At 45.7% G+C, this 19,688-nt stretch overlaps 1 protein-coding gene across 1 annotated transcript in view; it reads left to right on the top strand.

The window, feature by feature from the left end:
• DNAH14 (dynein axonemal heavy chain 14) overlaps nt 1-19,688 on the top strand; it is a 319,741-nt gene that overhangs the window by 193,236 nt on the left and 106,817 nt on the right. Inside the window, 9 exon segments of the mRNA XM_053909500.1 lie at nt 1,116-1,248; nt 2,839-2,900; nt 3,820-4,007; nt 5,197-5,325; nt 7,182-7,319; nt 8,788-8,955; nt 9,831-10,001; nt 13,772-13,939; nt 14,765-14,857. Coding sequence (XP_053765475.1) covers nt 1,116-1,248; nt 2,839-2,900; nt 3,820-4,007; nt 5,197-5,325; nt 7,182-7,319; nt 8,788-8,955; nt 9,831-10,001; nt 13,772-13,939; nt 14,765-14,857 — 1,250 coding nt within the window.

Genomic DNA, 19,688 nt, shown 5'->3' with positions numbered 1-19,688 from the left:
CATTCCTTCCCAGACAAATTCCAGAAGTAGACTACAGGATTCATACATGCATGGCCTTCACAGCCTGTGGGCTGATGGCCCCAGAGGGTGCCTGATGGTAGGAACGTTGATTGGTTTAGCTAAATTTACTCACATAATTACATACAAGGAAAAAATTAAAAGAAACTGCCTGATTTTTTAAAAATTTACACATATAGTTCCTCAGCCCAATGTTAAGAATTTTCAGTCTTTTAACATTACCAAATGAGTAATTCAATACGGTCCCACTTCTTTGTTAGCATTTATTTTACCCTTTTCTTGCCATTTCTGGCTCCTACGCTGTGCTGCCGGTCACCAGAGGCAACAGGACGACACTCCGAGTCCCGTACTCGGCAAAACAAAATCGGAACTCTCAGATAATCCACACCTTGCCTCCAATTTGGTCTAAGAAAATTCTTATTCTTACTTAATATTTGGTGGATTGTAAAGTCATGACTCCCCATTCTGTTGCTATAGTTCATCCTCTCCTCTCTCCCCAAGACTGTTTTGGCAAAAATTTTCAGGGAAATTCATTTCATGGAGTAGCTCTGCTCTGCTAGAAGCAAAAGGATTTGTGATAGGTGTGAATGAACATTTGATTAAATACAATGGCTAACTCCTGGGGCATCTGAGTGGCTCAGTTGGTTAAGCGTCCAACTTCGGCCCAGGTCATGATCTTGTGGTTCATGAGTTCAAGCGTCAGGCTCCGTGCTGACAGCTCAGAGCCTGGAGTCTGTTTTGGATTCTGTGTCTCCCTCTCTCTCTGCCCCTCCCCGGCTCATGCTGTGTCTCTGTCTCTCTATCTGTCAAAAATAAACTAACTAACTAACTAAATAAATAAATAAATAAATAATTTTTTTTAAATAACGGCTAACTCCTAATCTATCCTTTTATAAGAGATGTAAATACTTAGAGCAGATTTCATATTTACTCGCCGGTTTACCCAATCTTAACCACATTTTTTAAAAAGGGAAGAAAAGAATCCATTTTTTCACGCAATTTTCAAGTAAAATGTTACTGGTTCATCTTAATATGTTAACGTCTATTCATTTTCTTGGCTATAAATCTAACCTGATGTCTTTTTTTTTCCCCCTTAGGAGACGCTGGTGTTGGGAAAACCACTACCATTAATCAAATGCTTGAAAGGTTGGAGGGCCCTGGAGCATTTGATGTGAAATATGGGTCAATTTTAGGAGAAGTCCTGTTGTATAACGAAATTAAAAAATCAAGGTTGTATATTTAAACTCCAAATTTGATTTGTCTGGTAAAAAAAAAAAAAAGTTTGCTCTAATATATAAATGTGCCTTGTTTTAAAAAGCAAACCTGTTATGTAAAAATGCAAAATTACTCAAAAGAGGAGTTAAGAAGAAAATCTTTACTTTTCCAAAGTATTAACTCCCGGATTAATTGCTTTAAATGAGAAATTTTTACATTTACTTTAAATATAACTAAATTTAAAATCTCAATTTTTTTTACATAACAAAGTTATTTAAAATCTCAATTTTTTTTACATAACAAAGTGCAGGTATGAGCTATTTTCCTTCCTGAAGAAGTGCACCTGAAACATACAGATGAAGTGTTGCACGTAATGGGTTCTCTTGCACTACAAATACATTTTCTTCTCATGAAATACAAAAGTATTCTTTACAAAGGACTTTGTCATTCTCTATGTCTCCTCCTGAATTACAAAAGAAGGAATGGAAAAGAATCCTAGACAAATGCAAAATTTTGAAGTTAATTAAAATGGTAGGTGTGCTGTTGTTTGGACGGAATAAGCAGGTGGACCGTGGGGACACCCGTGTCGGGCCCTCTTGTAAACGTCAGACACGCGGGTCCGGGGCCCCCTCGAGGCCCAGCACGAACCCGGCCCCGTGGCTCAGGCGCAGGTGCGGAAGAGACACCTGCCCTCCCTGCAGGTGGTCTCCTGATGGGGAGCCCGGCTGATTCCCCCCAAGCCGCGTTCGCATTTCGCATCCGCGCTAGTCACGGCTGCCCTGTCTTCCCAAGACATCATGAATTCCTGCCCCTGTCTTTACCCAGTACCACTCTTGGTCTGGGCCATTGTCACCTATGTGTTACGCGAATGATTTTGGAATAGAATCCCACTGACCTTAAATGAGGCTGTGAAAAATCAGAAAAACATTTAATACCATAGGAATTCTTCCTTATCTGAATTGTTATAGTGGACCTTAAAAAATAAATCTCACTCTGTGCTCACTATTTAAACTGAAGATTTTAATAAAGAAAGATAATATTAAAAACAAACACCTGAAGCCAAAACCAAACTAGACGTGAGCAGGGCTTTATAAAGGGACAAGTGAGTTAATGGTTCACTACCCATCGTAAATACCAATAGCCTGGAATCCTAAGAATTTGTTTGTTTTTAAAAAAAATTTTTTAATGTTTATTCAGTGTTGAGAGACAGAGCGTACGTGGGGTTGGGGCAGAGAGAGGGAGACACAGAATCCGAAGCAGACTCCAGGCTCTGAGCTGTCAGCGCAGAGCCCGACACGGGGCTCGAACCCAAGAGCTGTGAGACCTGAGCCGAAGTCGGATGCTTACCTGACTGAGCCACCCAGGCGCTCCTGTCCGGTTTGTTTTTTAGAGTCAGCCTGTGTTGTTAAGTCTGGGTATCGGTTGTGATGGTGACAGTGGTGACACGGTGTTACCTGTCAAAAAGTGGAAACAGGAAAAAATATTTGTTTCCCTGTAGGAGAGAGAGATAAACTCAGCACCCTGACACTTTGATTACATTTTGTTCCTCCAGCTGCAGTGGTAAACGGGCAAATTTTGAATCTTTAAAACCTTTTGTTCCAACAGCCTGAAGCAGAACATCAGCATCTTGCTTTCTGAAAGTCACAAGACAGGATCCGCAAGTCTAGGTGTGTGTTAATTACCTCATGTGAAAACTGCTTCCTGTCTCTGCTTGTGCAAATCACGGTGTGCTTGTCAGGAATCTCGGAACCAACATTTCCACTGATAGTTTCAGATGGAAAATCCTGAAAAACATCCACTCTCCTGTCAAACGCCATGCCCCACCCAAATGCTGGAATAGTTATGGGAGAACTTGCCAGAAAGTGGGACTCTGGCTTCCCCGGGGATTCTGGACTAGGTCTGCGTGTCCCCGAAGGCAGCGTCACCCTGTTCTATTCTCGTGCTTGTGGAGAAGTTAAAATTCTGGATGAGCTTCCGGAACCTCGTCCTGGAGAGCCCTGACTGAAGGGTTTGGGAGCAGCCCCCCATTTCTGAAGAGGAAGAGCCAGCCGCCCACGGGGAGCTGCGGGGAAGGGAAAGGGCCTGGCCGCAGGGTTCCTGCCACAAGAGTTTTGGGGTCTGGTTTTCCCTTGACATTTGCTGTCGTTCCATCCCAAGTGGCCGTGGTAGACAAGCCTCACTCGGGGAATGAATGGGTCCTGCTTCCGATGCCTTCGGTGGACACACCTGTGTGCGGCCTTCACACCTCTCACGTGCACTTCCAGTAGATGCGTAATGTCTTGCAAACCTAGATATTTTTAAGTCGTAGAAAGTTACCCGTGTCGATTGTGCAGAAATGTACGGTTTGTGGCTGTCATACCATTGCATGTGGCCGTGGTGGCACAGAGACTCTGCACACCACATATGAGTAAGGAAGTCACTGGAAACATTCCTTCTCTCACTGAACTGTCCTCAGGGTAATTGCTTGAAAATGACTACAATATACTAAAATTATGTAATTTTCCTATTTCCTAACACCTTAAAATAAATCACGGATATTCTTAAAGTACCCTAAATTTGTGTTTCTTTCCATATTTGGCATAACAGATGGGAAGACTATTAAAAAGCCAGAAGTCAAAACTGAAGAAAGTTCACTGAAAGATAATAATAAAGGAATTATCGTCTCAACGATAAATTTTAGCATCAGTATGACCGCTGCCAAAGCCAAGGAGATGATCCTTAAGAAGTTAGTAAGAAGAACGAAAGACAGTCTTGGAGCGCCAAAGAGCAACCAGGTGAAGCCCTCCCATGCCTTCTGACCAATTTCACCCACTCACCTCATAATGTGACTTATTTTCATTAATAATAATAAACAGAAAAGGATAAGTGTGACATAGAGTCCTGCGCATTACTAGAAAATGCACTTTGAAATGGAGGCTTTGGTTTTTGGTTTTAATGTTTTTTTAAGTTTGTTTATTTTTGAGAGAGCGCGAGTGGGGGAGGGGCGGAGAGCGAGGGAGACACAGAATCCGAAGCAGGCTCCAGGCTCTGAGCTGTCAGCACAGAGCCCGACGCGGGGCTTGAACCCACAAGCCGTGAGATCGTGACCTGAGCTGAAGTCGGACGCTGAACCGACTGAGCCACCCAGGTGCTCCATGGAGACTTTGGTTTTAAAAATCAATATAATATGGTTTCCAACACGATGAATTATACTCATTCAGAATTACTAAAGCCAAAAGAAGCTCCTGGAATCTACATTAAACGTGAACAGAGAAGGCAGGAAAATGTGTTAGATGCCATTGGTTTGGGAACAGTGTATTTGACCACGTTTTCTTCCCGTGAGCATGGCTCGGGACCGTTAAAAACCAAAATTTAGCTGAGTAAACTTTTAACATTTCTTGGCTTTATTCAGTTATTTGTGAATCTGCGAGGTATCCACCTAGAGACAGAGGGAGCTCCACGAAGCTGTACAAAATGAACGACTTTGCCAGGCACAGGGCGCGGGAGCAAGGAGGTTACTCCGGGCCAATAGCGGTTGGTCGTGGTGGTGTCACTGTCCTCCAGGCTGGCACGGTCCGCCAGGCAAATGACCTCATGGTGCTGAGGGTCTGCTTTAAGATTCCATTCTGGGAGAGCAGACAGCTGTCGCCCTGGGTTTGGTGACATGGGGCTTACTGTTAAGTGACGGCTCAGGGTCTGTTGTGTTATTTTGAACTTGACAGAAAGAGGGAAACTACCCACAGCCTCAGGGAACGGTACCAAGAGGATGACCTTGTGGAGTAGTTTCTGCTCTTCTGAAAACGTGCTGCTTTCTAGAATCCTGTCTTCAAAACGGAATTGGGGCTGCTGCTTTTCATAGAAAAACGGGGCTGTCGTGACACATGACTTTGTTCGCACGCCGCAGCATAATTACTGTTCCTAATTTGTAATTTAAAGGAAGGCAGTACTAACTCATGTGTTCTAAAACCTTTTGTCTTCCTCAAGATTGTAATATTCATTGATGACCTGAATGTGCCCGAATCGGACACGTATGGGGCACAGCCGCCCCTGGAGTTAATCAGACAGCTACTGGATTTGGGAGGACTTTACGATACCAAAAAACTCACGTGGAAGGTACAGTGTACCTAAGATCTTGTTCGCGTTAACTGTTGTTACTCAGCAATGAAATATTTATAACAGCTTTGAGTGAATTGAGAAATGTAGAATATCCAGTCAGATGAACATATAGAACAAATCCAAAATCCTAATTTCACCCTAATTTAACCAATGGCACCTTTTGCAATTTGACATAGGTCCGTGGGTTCATGGAGATTCTTGTAGTAGGATTAAATATTGGTAAAAATTACAAGTGTCCTGTAGGTTTCATTTCTGGGTATATATAAATGCTCACTATTATCACATCAAGAGTTATCCAAACTTTTCAGTATGTTGGCAGTTAACGCATATGAGAAAAGCTAGTGAAAATGTGCCCTAACAAATACATGCTTACTCTCTATGGAAGACTACTCTTCGTCTTTCTTTTCTTTTTTTTTTTATAAATTTTTTCGAATGTTTATTTGTTTTTGAGAGACAGAGACAGAACATGAGCAGGGGAGGGGCAGAGAGAGAGGGAGACACAGAATCGGAAGCAGGCTCCAGGCTCTGCGCCATCAGCCCAGAGTCCGACGCGGGGCTTGAACTCATGAACTGGGAGATCATGAACTGAGCCGAAGTCGGACGCTCAACCGACTGAGCCCCCCAGGCTCCCCTCTTCATCTTTATTTTCAAGAACACAGATCAAGGATCTTTAGTAGTATTGCAAAGTTCAACAAATTCCCAGGGAGCTGTTCCTGTGCGATTATTTTTGTTAATGGAACCAAATCAGAATGGCTTAAGGTTTTTAAAAAGTAAATGGACATGCCTCATTTGATTCCTTCTCGGTAAATCACGAGCCCTGTGCTCCAAAACGGACTTTATCTGTAGAATTAGATGGTTGCATTACAAATGGTTTCGTGTCTCAGAGAAACTTGGGCCCAGGATCCTGGACGACACACTGGCTGATGAGTGGTGTCAGCTCAGACACCAGACCATCCTGAACCATCCATTGAGCCACAGTGGAGGGAGAAGCCCAGGGAGAACCTAGGAGACTAGGGCAAGAGAGGGAGCAAGAAATGGGTCTGGAGGACAGCCTGGAGAAGTTCTGGAACTGAGAAGAAAGTAGTGAAACCGACCTTTTGTGGAGTTTCTGTGGCTGGGCCAGGGCCCCAGGCAGAAGCACACCTGTTAAAAAACATTTCCTGTGCGTAGATGAGACACCTGCAGGGCCCCACCCAGCTTGCAGGGCTGGGATGCTGTAATGTGACAGTGCATCCATGGGCTATGGCTGGATAGACAGTCCCCAAGCCAGCCCTGGCTTTTCTGGAGACTCAGTCACGTTCCTCTGGTTCCTTGCTCATCACCAGGCTCTCTTCGCTAGCCTCAGTTACATGTTGCTTATTTTCCAGTAATTGCTTTTTAAAAGATAGGCTATTTCTGGGGCACCTGGGTGGCTCAGTCGGTTGAGCGTCCGACTTCGGCTCGGGTCACGATCTCGTGGTTTGTGGGTTCGCGCCCCATGTCAGGCTCCGTGCTGATAGCTCGGAGCCTGAAATCTGCTTTGGATTCTGTGTCTCCCTCTCTCTGCCACTCCTCTGCTTGTGCTCTGTCTGTCTCTGTCTCTCAAAAATGAATAAATGTAAAAAAAAAAATTTTTTTTTTAAAGATAGGCTATTTCTTGATGGCCTTTAGAAAGCCTCCTAGAAGTAATATGCCTTGGAATTGCATTTTAGGATTTTGGTTACTTCTAAGAACATAGATTTCTGTTATCATCATAACTTTTGTTTTTGCAGTAAGGGATTTTTTTGTCTAAACAAACGTAAAGCTTGGTTCGTTGGGGGCTGGGAAATGGGTGATACCTCTCTTCTGCATTGTCCTTTTCACTCTTCCCACAGAATATTCAAGATCTTTCTCTGGTTGCCGCTTGTGTCCCTTCAGTAGCCGGGAGGCACATGAGCCCGCGTCTCCTCAAACACTTTTCCGTTCTGGTGCTGCCGCATCCTTCACAGAGCGCCTTACGTACGATTTTCCAGGTAACACGTCCACTACATTTTCTACTGAAAAAGAATTTTAGTTCCACAGTGTGAGAGAAAACGTGAGAGTTTAAAACCACTGATGTTGAACGAAAATTCCCTTAAGGGGATGGGTTTTACTCCCCCGCTTTCCAATTCTTTCTGGCCTGTGGTTGTAATTTGTCTCTAAATAGCAAAAATGTTGTGTTAGTGTGCATAAAAAATACATGTGGTGCACACTTTTTAAAGATTTTTTTTAGAGTTTATGTATTTATTTTGAGAGAAAGAACGAGCACGTGCAGAGTGGGGGAGGGGCAGAGAGAGAATCCCACACAGGCTCCCCGCTGTCAGCACCGAGCCTGACGCAGGGCTCTATCCCACGAACATTGAGATCATGACAGGAACCGTAATCAAGCCCCCCAGGTGCCCCGAGAAACACCTGTGATGCACATTTAACGCATGTTTGCAGTGTAGACCCTCAGACCCCATCTTCACAGGATTCTGATCCAGTGTCTCTGGGTTGGAGCTCAGGGAGCTGAGTCATTAATCAGCACACCTGAATTTTTGCTAAATGATTTGTTCTTTTTGTTTCATTGTAGAATACAAAACGAGAGAAAAAAATCTGAAATGCCTTATTAGAAAAATAGCTCAACTTGAAATTAGTTTGATTAGAAAAATAAATCTGCGGGGCACCTGGGGGACTCAGTTGGTTAAGCGTCCGACTTCAGCTCAGGTCATGATCTCACTGTTTGTGGGTTTGAGCCCCGTGTCAGGCTCTGTGCTGACAGCTCAGAGCCTGGAGCCTGCTTCAGATTCTGTGTCTCCCTCTCTGTCTGCCCTTCCTCCACTCACTCTGTCTTTCCCTCTGTCTCAAAAATAAATAAAAACATTAAAAAATTTTTTTAAAGGAAAAATCTGCAAGATTACCAATTTCTTCAAAACTAATTATGTTTTCTTCTTCATAATATAAAATTTAAATATTAATTTTTAAATCTATTTTTCAAAAAGCACTTGGTAATTCTACACAATAACCCACACCTAAAAGAAAAAGTCTTGATGTAGAAGAATGTGTGTGTGTACATGTGTGTGCGTGTGTGTGCATGTGAGTGTGTGTGCGTGTGCGTACATCAACCCAAACCAAGGTAATGGTTTTATCACTTTGTGTTTCATCTCATGATCTCTACTGAGGAGCAAAGAGGTACAAGAATTGCCAGGGCATCCGGTGGGATACACACAAGTAGGGCATGAATCTTCCCCAGAGAACGCACAACACAGCCCTCTGGATCATTCGCCAGACTTGGACCGGCCGGAATTGTCCCCAGTTTTTGAGAACTGAGTGTTTGCCGTCTGCTCAAAATGGATTCGAGATGCTAACGGTTTAAATGCCGTTAATCCTCCGTGAGAGCACACGCCTCTCCTTTCTATCGGGGATTCCCTAGGAAGGATCGTGCTTAAGATTTGGGGCTAACTATAACATTTCTTTCTAAAGGCTCATTTGGGAATGTATTTCTCCATCAATAACTTCACCGTCGACGTCCAGAGAAGTAAGGATCAAACGACATCTTGCTCTCTGGCTGTGTACCACCAAGTCTGCCAGAACATGCTGCCGACCCCCGCCAAGTGCCACTACATATTTAACCTTCGAGACATGTTTAAGGTGTGTTTTCAGTTCATTCGCCAGCCTCGTGGTAAATGTTAAGTTGAGCAGATGTATTTTACTAACTTGATCAACGTGCGATTATTAGAAGGGGGAGAAGGAGAAATCCAAGTCGATTCGTTTTGCTATTTCTCAGCCACTTATCCCGGGAGCCACTTAGAAAAGAATCATTAAGATAATTCCACGCAGAGAATTCGGTGATGGAGCTGCTAAGACCGTTAGCGTATTAAGATTCTCAGTGGGGAAAGCACAGACTTGGGGTCCGCTCTCTTTCCGAGATGTCACTGCAGCTCTCGGGAAGTGAAAGCGTACTTGCATTTCATAAAGATGCTTGAATTTCCACAAGCCCTGCTCTTCACGACAGGAAATGTTGCCCGCGGTGCCGATTCGGTCATTAGCCTCGGTCAAATAATTTTCCGAGTGAAAATAGGAAGACCGACTATTTTGAATTTGGTCTTTCTCTCCTTGCCATGGACTCCATAGTCCAAGATAGTGCATATCATGTTTGAGTCCCAATTCACAATCTTAGGACATGTCAACCTTAAGAAGCACGTCTCTGTCACCACCGGCACCCTGCCTCCAGGTCGGCACCAAAGTCCAGACTCGGCTTCCCATGCTGGCGAGGCCTCCAAGGCGCCTGGCCGAGGGGTCCTCAGACCCTCTCCCTCCAGGGGCGATGCCATGCCGTCTTTCCCTGACTGGTGACCGGCCCATCTCCTCAGAACTTCAGTTTGTCACTCGTAGAGATGGACAGTTCTTACCTTGGATAATTGCTTCCATTTTTACAGAATCCTAAACGTGCAAAAATTGAGCCTTTACTTCACACACTGCCTTCTAATGTTAAAAAGGAACTCTCATGCTGCGATCTCTAATAGCTTCTCCTAGGCTTGCTACAAGCTGAGAAGGCCGTTATCAACTCCAAAGAGACGGTGGCCCTGTTCTTTGTTCATGAAGCCACTCGAGTGTTCCATGATCGCTTGATTGACTCTGCTGAGAAAGGGCTTTTCTATCAGTTTCTTTCAAAAGAACTTGAGAACTATTTTCAGGTAAACTTCTATTTTAAAAAGTATTTCAAATGGTATCTTGGGCAAAAGTATTATTTTCTAAAAATCCTCAGACATTTCTGTTTCTTTATTTTAATTTTTTTCATTTTTTAATTATTTTAGAGAGCGCTAACGCAAGTGGCGGGGGGGGAAAGGGGCAGAGGGAAGACAGAGAATCCCAAAGGGGCTCTGCGCTGAGCCCGGAGCCCAACGCGGGGCTCGATCCCACGAACTGTGAGATCATGACCTGAGCCAAAATCAAGAGTTGGACAGATGGTCAACCAACTGAGACCCCCAGATGCCTCCTTAGACATTTCTATGGTATTAATGAAAGGAGCTTTATTAACAATCGCCTTTTTCACTTGATAATGTCTAAATAAGTCTAGATTTGATATGATGGAAATGATGGGGTCTGGATGCCTCTGCTCGTGCATTTGGCCTCCGCGAGCCCTGAAGCTGCTCATTTCTCTCCAGGCCGGGCAGGCGTGTGCACTCGCGGTACCTGCGCCCCCTTCAACTTTGTTCTCCCAGGTGCCCTGTGGTCCAGGTCCCGAAGGAAGGAAGGAAGTTCTGTGGACCGGCCCACGAGGGTTGTAAGGAAGCGGAGGGACGAGCTCAGGGCCTTTGAGGGGCCTCCTTGCTGGCTCCTCTCAGGAGAATTAGGGAGACGCTTTGGAATTCCTTCCCAGAGGTGACGCCTCTGTTCTTTTCTGTCTTCTTGGTGGTGCCTCTTTCTCTCGGCCCATTTGCAGGAGCCCAGGAAAGATGACAAATTCAAAGGTACTACTATATTTACAACAGTAAAAACAGAATGTTGGAACACAGACCTTATCCATAGAGATACACACATGAACATAAACTCGGAATACGACACGTGCACGGGTATGTCAATCTGTGTTCATGAACATATGTACTTTTCACACAAGACACAAATTCAGAAAACTTTCAAAAATATTTTCTAGGGGTGCCTGGGTGGCTCAGTCGGTTGAGCATCCGACTTCGGCTCAGGTCGTGATCTCACGGTCTGTGAGTTCGAGCCCCGCGTCAGGCTCTGTGCTGACAGCTCAGAGCCTGGAGTCTGCTTCGGATCCTCTGTCCTCCTCTCTCTGCCCCTTCTCTTCTTCACTGTGTCTCTCAAAACACACACAAACACACACACACACACACACACACACACACACACACACACATTAAAAAAAACCAACTATTTTCTAGACACTCTCATCCTTATTTTCTTCCAGTCCAAGTTCTCTGCTCCTCCGTCCAGATACCTCTTGCTGTCTTCGTGTTAATGCACATCACTCCGCCCTCCAATCTTTTTTTTTTTAACATCTAGTAAAATAATCCTTCCTGTGCCCATGTTCAGCTCCACCTCCACTCTCTTGTGGAGTCTCTCAGGGCTCGGCCAGCGGCCGGTTCTCCTTCCTTGGACCTGGGGGTAGCCCGCATACCCACCTCGTAGTCTGAGGTGGGAATTAACGGCACTAATTTACGTCAGATGTTTAGAACAGCTTCTGAGAGAAGAACTAGACCTTATATCGACGCTTCGAATATAGACAAGTGGTTGGCAGAAAGAACCTGAACTCCAAAGCCAGACCTTGGTTTGCCGTCCAGATCTGTCTCGTGCTCCCCGGGGTACTTCACGCTGAACGCACAAAACCACCTGCAAGACCGTTCGGTGTTTGTCCACTGTGCCCTCTGCACCGCCCGGCCGCCCTGGCCCGGTGTTTCCCACCTCGGGTCGGGGGTGTGGCACACCCACCCAGGCCCGCAGCCGCACCAGAAACCTCGGCATCTCAGCCCACGGGGTGGCCGGAAGGTAGCAGTGTCCCCTGTCTCTGCCTCCACTCGGTGGGTCCCTCCCCAGGTGCGCCTCTGGCCACCCCTCAAGATCCAGCTCGCACTTCCTCTTTCGGCGGATTTTTCTGGCCAACACCATACCCTTTCCAGTTTGAGTGTCCCCTCTCTGTATCCTTCTAGGACTCTGGACTCTTCCTACCTTACAACTTATGATCATGTGATTACTTACCTCTCCCTCCAGCCTCTGAGTCCATGAGAATGAAGTCATTGATTTTTCTCTCTTCCTAAGTCTCCAGAATTTAGCACCCTCCTTACTCTCAGTTGGTGCTTGATAAAGATATCTGGGGGGAAGGGAGGGAGGAAGGAGGGGAAGGGTAGGAAGGAAAGGATGCAGAAACTTTGCTAAAACAACTACCTAAAGAGAGCCCATTCCTGCCCCCGGTGAAGTTCTTAAACTCTCTCCTGTAGATGCCGACTGCAGTTCGGATTTAGGGCTTTGCTAGACCGGGGGCGCCTGGGTGGCTCAGTGGGTTAAGCGTCTGACTCTTGATTTCGGCTCAGGTCACGATCTCACGGTTCCTGAGTTCAAACCCCATGTGGGGCTCAATGCTGACAGTGCAGAGCCTGCTTGGGATTCTCTCTCTCTGTGTCGTATTTTATTTATGATTTATGATTTATTTATTTCACAAGCTTAAAAAAAAAAAAAAAAGACTTTGCTAGACCAAGCAATAGCTGTAGAGGGGGTAGGACACGAGTTTGCCCTAGACTCCTGCCCTGTGGCGGGCCGCAACAGCTGCGGTGCCCCAAGTTAAAGACAGAGTAACAAACCTTCCCGAAGGACAGAAGGTCACCAGTTACCCCCGTGCGAATGAGGGTGTATGCAGTATCAGTCCGTCAGCTGGCCGGCTGGCTGGCTTTTTAAACAACAGCATGTGGTGACGCTGACAGCAGGTGACGCTGACAGCAGCTAACGCTGGGAGCGCGCCTGTTTTCAGAGAGGGTCTCCAAGGCATCCCTGCGAGGTACGTTCCGTTGTTACCCTCACTTTACAGATGAAGACACTGAGGCGGAGAGGGGCTGGGAGCTTGTCCGAGGTGACAGAGCTCGTTAGGTGGTGGGGTCCTCCAAACCCAGGGTGGCTGCCTCCAGGTGCCCCCGGAACCGGAGCCTCGACCTTGTCTCCCGAGTGCCTGTCAGGAAGTCGCGTCCCGGACACCACGTGACGGCAGTCCCAGGACCCCACGCGGGGGGCGTGTCTCTGGAAGTGCCGAGACAGGTCCACGCACATGCCGCGAGGACGGGACCAAGAAGGAATGCTCCCTCCCCCTAGTTTTAGGGGAGCAGGACATGGTCCGACTTCAAAGGGGAGGTAGCCCGTGACCTTGGTACGAAAGATGGGAGCTGGCCCCGGGGGAATGGGGTGGTGTCGTTGTTGACTAAACTACAGACTTTATTTAGAATCGCCAGCGTTTAATTACGCATTCGTGGAGGCGGGGAGATTGCAGTCTGTCTGGGAACCATCATCACGTGGATTGGTTTGCGAAACCACCACCGCGGTCGTGACCTAGAACTGTTCCCCGCCCCCACCCCTGCTACCAGCTGCCCGGTGGTATTTAACACACGAATAAGGGAAGAGTCTTTATTTTTCATTGTTGGTGAGACTTCAAGTTGCTATTTCCACAACAGGGGCTCTTAGGGCCCGCAGGCCTTCAGGGAGACCGTAGACGGAAGTCCACATCAGTGCATGTGGTTTCCTTTGCAGCCCCTGTGTGTTACTCTCCGCACTTAAAATACCGTCCGGAGAAAGGCTGCATAGGCCTCGCTGCCTAAAAAGGTCCATGGCACAAAAAGGTGAAGAACCCCCGTCCGGATCGACTGTGCCCAGAGCTTCTCCGGAGTAGATATATTACATTCGTTTTCATAACAAGTAGAATTTTGCTCTTAACAGATATTCAATTATGATCTTACAATAGATTAATTGGACCAAAGAAAAACTGATGGACGACTCAATTGTCTTTGTGGATTTCTTGGATATAAACAAGCCTCACAGAAAAAAGTTCTATCAGAGCACCAGCGACTATGAGAAACTGGCCAGTGTACTGAATGAATTCCAAATGAAGCTGAGTTTATCATCCTCGGAGGTACAGACACGCACCATGTGAAATCGGAGGAGTGCTGTTCTTGTGTGCGCGTGCGCGTGTGTAAGAAGGAGCAGGGGAAGGGTGTGCCCCCATCAGGCGGACCACTGGAACTGCAGGTTTCCACGGCTCCGTCCTGGCTGGCTTCCGCTAGCAGGGCGTCGTAAGCCAGGTGCACGACTCAGGCTGTGGGGGCTGCGGGATCAGGGCGAGAGGAGCTGAGAAATGCAGGAGAGGCCGAGGCCGCTTCGGGAACAGCCCCCCTTACGTCGCGGTCGTGGGCAGAATGGTGTCGGCACAGAGGCGCCCTCCAAGTCATAGACGCCGTGACCCCATTTCCTGGGAACCCCCCTCCCCGCCCCCATGTCCCGCCCCTAACAGAGCAGTAGAGGCACAACCTGGATGCTGTTGTTCCCCCGCTCCTCCTCCCTCCAGCCCGTACCCCCCTGCTCCCCCTCCTCCTCCCTCCAGCCAGAACCTCCCTCCCCCCTTCCTCCTCCCTCCAGCCAGAACCTCCCTCCTGCCCCTCCTCCTCCCTCCAGCCCCAACCCCCCTCCTCCCTCTCCTTTCTCCAGCCTGTACCTCCTCCTCCTTCCTCTCTTCCTCCCCCTCCTCCTCCCTCCAGCCCATACCATCCCCCGGCATGCCCACAGGAACACTGACGTAGGGACAGGCCTCCTCGCACACGTTTCCCTTCCACACGTGTGACCAGTTGATGGGATTGGAGAATATTGAGTCTCACTCCTGGGTCCCTGTATGTACAGCTGCAGTGAACACGTGATTTGCCTGTGCCTCCAAGCAGTTTTCTTGTCCCCTTTCCTCTCCCAGACTTCTCATTCCATGGTGTTCTTCAAGGAAGCCATAGAACACATCGCAAGAGCGGCCAGGGTCCTCCGGCAGCCGGGGAGTCACATGTTACTGGTAGGGATTAAATTGCTCAGATATTTTTAAGCTCGCAGAGTAAACATTGAGGAGGTCTGATAAAAATCCACCTCGCTTACAGAAGTCCTATTTACGCCAACCTTGTACCTGTGGAAGCTTGCAGCCATCGAGCCCCGCGGCAAGACCATTTTCCTCTCTAGGGTTTGCATAAGACATGTATCTGCACAGAAAAACGCTTGGTTTGGGAAGGCAGGTGATGGCACTGTCACCGTCTGTCACATGTCCCCAGCACTCGTGCAGCCTCTGTGCAGGTGGAACTTGAGAACAGTGCACTTACTGGAAGATTGACTTAGAAACATGAGTCTTCGCACAAAGTTCTACCTCTCACGAAAGCAAGTGGGAGTTAGATTTTTGGACAATCCCCAAGTAACTGGACTAGAGGAGAGCTTTCAGGAGGCTCAGTGAAGTCCAACATATTCGGCCAATTACACGAATCATGTTATTCGTGAACATTTAAGCCACCATTCATGCCTATTACTTATCTATTTCATACCCTTGTAACTATTTGCTTAACACTGTTTTTTTCCCAGAAGTGCTAGAGCTTTCTTTAAACAGACGTGTGCGAGACTAATTAAAAGGAGTTAAAATTTGGAAAATTGAAGTAAAAACGCGAAAGCCACTACTTTCTCCACCCAAACGCTCCCTCTACTAGCCTTTCTCACCTCATAAATGGCACCCGCGTAGATCTGCTCTGGCCAGAAAGCCAGGAACCCCTCATTCTTGAGGCGTCTCCGTCACACCCCCCCCTCGGTCATCAGTATGTCCTGGCGATGCGACTTCTGAGATATATTCCAAGTCTGCTCCCTTGTACGCATCTCCGCTGTCGCCACCCTGCCCGGGCCGCTCCCACCTCCCCTGGGCTCCTGCAGCCGCTTGCCTCCCGCAGTCCCTGTCACTCGTCCCTTGATTGCACTTCCTAGTCCTTAGCGCTATCCGATCTGATCTGTTTAATTTGCCACTTACTTATTATGTCTCCACATTTGGAACAGAAGCTCTAACAGCGATGATTTCCTGTCTTATTTCCATTATCAGCACGTTACTTTTTTACTCCCAAATGGTACATAGTCTCCGTTTGCTTCTTTTACCACAAAGTGACTCTTTCCTAATAACAAGTAAGTTTACCAAAAGTTCTCAATTCTAAAATTCCTGAGATTGCATTCAGAACAATTTTTTAAAACATAACACTCAGCGGGAAGCTTGCCTCCTTAACGATGCTTTCTCACGGCCCTATCATCGTATCAGAGGGAGGCCCTGTTAAAATACAAGGTAAAGCCTGGCAAGTCCCTGTTTCCTCTCTGATCCTGTGTCTACTTTTCCCAGTTTAACACCATCAATAGATCTTTGCCCTGGGTCAAGCTAGCACTAGGGTTCACTTGTGTAAAACAGTAATATGGGGGTGCCTGGATGGCCCAGTCAGTTGAGTGTGCAACTCTTGATTTCAGCTCAGGTCATGATCTCACGGTTGTGGGATTGAGCCCTGCATTGGGCTCTGTGCTGACAGCATGGAACCTGCTTGGGATTCTCTCCCCACCCCACCCCCACTGTCCCTCTCCCCGACTCACACTGTCTCTCTCTCTCTCTCTCTCAATAAATAAATAAACATTTTTTTTTAATTTTTTAAATTTATTTTTAAAGCAGAGAGAGAGCATGAGTGGGGATGGGGCAGAGAGAGAGGGAGAGACAGAATCCAAAGCAGGCTCCAGACTCTAAGCTGTCAGCACAGAGCCCGACGCGGGGCTCGAACTCACGAACTGTGAGATCATGACCTGAGCCAAAGTCGGATGCTCAACTGACTGAGCCACCCAGGAGCCCCTAAACATTTTTATTTTTAAAAAATAAAAATAAAAACAAAAAGTCACAGCTGGCATTAAAAAAAAAACAAAAACAAAAAACAGCAACATGACTGAAAGCTGACCCAGCCTGAGGCTTCAGCAAGAAGAGGCAGCTGGAAGGAGTGTAATGACTTGACGAAGAACATCTAAAACAGATTTAAAAATACACAAGATCTAGATTCGTTAATTCAAATGAGCTTAGTTGAATAGGTAAAGTAAAAAACAAATCCTACATGACTTGTTAAAAGTAAGCGTTACTTAGTTCAGCTGGATTGTGTCGCTGAACTACCAGAGCCAGAAAATAAGCTTCTAGAGGCTGCCCTCCCACCTTGGCTCATGGCTCCTGTCTCCAAAACCGGCAACATGGCATCTTTCTGACCCTTCGGCTGTCACACCTCTCCCTCTGTCTCTCCATCTGACCACAGCTAGGAAAGGTTCCCTGTTTTTAAGGACTCATATATTTAGACTGGGTCCAACCAGATTATCCAAAATCAATCTCCCCGTTTCAAGGTCCTTAATTTTAATCACATTGGCAATGTCTTTTTTGCCATATAAGGTAATCCATTCACAGGTTCTAGGGACATATTTGGGGGTGAGGGTGAGGGTTGCAAGGGTATTATCCTGCCTAACACAGACAGTACAAATATACATTTCTTTTAACTGCTTTCAAAGACGGGTACATAAAACAATAATTATAAAATTGTTAGGCTTATGACATAAATATTTAGTATCTATAATAATAAATAGCACAAAAGAGGAAGAAGCAAATGGAGTTATACTGAAGCAAACTTTCTGTGTTTTACTGGAATTAAGTCAGTATTAATCTGGAGTAGATAAAATATCCAGCATAATTCCTAGACAAACCATGAAAAAAACTCAAAAAATACATTATAAAAAACAACAAATGAATTAAACTAGAACTCTAGAAAATATTGAGTTAACGCTAAAAGAAGGTAGTAAAGGAGAAACAAAAGGGAAAAAGACACAAGACATGTAAAAAACAGCAAAATGGCAGACGTAAATCAAATCATATCAATCATAACATTAAATATAAATCCACGAAATGTTCCAATAAAAAGACAGAGATAGTAGGAAGCATTTGTAAAAGGACAAACTCCAAGCATACGCCATCAACAAGAGTTGCGCTTTAGATTCAAAGACACAGAATGGTTGAACGTGGAAAGATGGAGAAAGATAAGTCATGCCAACAATTCCCACAAGAGAGTTGGAGTGGTGACACTAATATCAGACAAAATACACTTTTCAGGGAAAAAAAGTGCTCTGAGGGAAAAGAAAGATGCTGTAATGATAAAAGGATCAATCACCAGAAAGATATAACAGTTATAAACACACACACACACACACACACCTAACAACTAAGCCCAAAATATGCGACGCCAAACAGACAGCAGTGAAGAGAGAGAAATAAGCATTTCAACAGCAATGATTGGAGACTTCGATGTCCCCACTCTCAGTAACTGGTTGAGCTGCTAGAGAAAAATCAGCGAGGACGTAAACACATCGATGATATTGTAAAACAACTTGACCTAGTTGACATGTATAGAAGACTCCATCTAGCAGCAGCAAAGTACATGTCCTTCTGAGGCTCGCTGGAACATTCTCCAGCATAGACCACCCGCCAGGCTCTAACACAGGCCTCAAAGTTAAAAGGATTGAAGTCATTCGAAGTAGGTCCTCTAACCACAATAGAATTAAAGCAGAAATCAGTAACAGAAAGAAACTTGACATATTCACAAGCATGTGGAATTTTAACAACATACCCCTATGAGCCAAAGCAGAAATCACAAGAGATATTAGAAAATACTTTGAGATGGATAAAAACACAAGATACATAGAGCGGTGCTTGGAGGGAGATTTACAGCTATCGATGCCGATATTTTTAAAAAGAAGAAAAATCTCGACCTTCCACATTAGGAAACTACAAGAAGGAAAGAAAACCCAGCGCAAGCAGAAAGGAAGAACCAATAAAGATGAGAGAAGAAAGTAGAGAACAGAAACACGATAGAGAATATCAATGAAACCAAAGGTTTGCTCTTTGAAAAGATCAACAAAATTGACAAACCAAGAAAAAAAGAGAAAGAAAAGTCCATTATTAAAATTATTGAAACCAGGAATTAAGGAGAGGACGAAACTACCAACATTACAGAAATAAAGGCTCTACGAGAATATTGTGAACACCTGTCTGCCTGCACATCGGATGGCCCAGAGGAAACGGACACTTGCTGGGAAGACACAGATGATTGAACTAAGGAAACCGGAAGTCTGAATAGACCTCCACAACGAGATTTAACTGGGAATTTGAAAACTTCCCATGAAGAAAAGCCCAGGGCCGAACGGCTTCCCTGGAAAAATCTGTCCAACCTTTAAGAAACAATTAAATGAATCCTTACAAACTCTTCCAGAGAATAGAGGAGGGAACAGATCACAACCCACCCACGAGGCCAGTATCGCCCGATACCAAAACCAGACAGACACATCAAGGCAAGAGAACACTACAGACCAAGATCTCTTGTGAATAGAGTTGTAAATTTCCTGAACAAGGTATCCGTGAACCAGATGCAGCAACATGCTAGGTATCCTCCGCGGTGGCCAAGTGAGACTTCTGCCAGGAATGCGTGTCTGCATTAATATCCAGAAAGCGGTGCTGCAGTGAATCGTATTAATACGACACAGGGCAAAAAACCACAGGAGTGTCTGTGCAGAAAATGTGTTTGATAGAATCCAACACCATTTATGATCGTTTTAAAGTCTCAGCAAAAAGAAACAGAAGGGAGCTTCACCAACCTATAAAAGGCATCTGTGAAAAACTTGTAGTTAGCCTCATGCTTACTGGTGAAAGACAATGTTTTCCCCTCAGACCGGGAACAAAGCAAGGATGTTGTCTCTCACAATTTCTAGTCAGCCATACACTGGTGCTTCAGCCAATGCAGTTAGACAAGAAAAAGGGGGAAAAAGGC

The sequence above is a fragment of the Panthera pardus genome, unplaced genomic scaffold (assembly GCF_024362965.1).
Source record: "Panthera pardus isolate Hobbes unplaced genomic scaffold, ASM2436296v1 HiC_scaffold_21, whole genome shotgun sequence".
Classification (NCBI taxonomy): domain Eukaryota; kingdom Metazoa; phylum Chordata; class Mammalia; order Carnivora; family Felidae; genus Panthera; species Panthera pardus.
The sequence above is the reverse complement of the archived record's forward strand: the minus strand, read 5'-3'. Positions and strand labels throughout refer to the sequence as shown.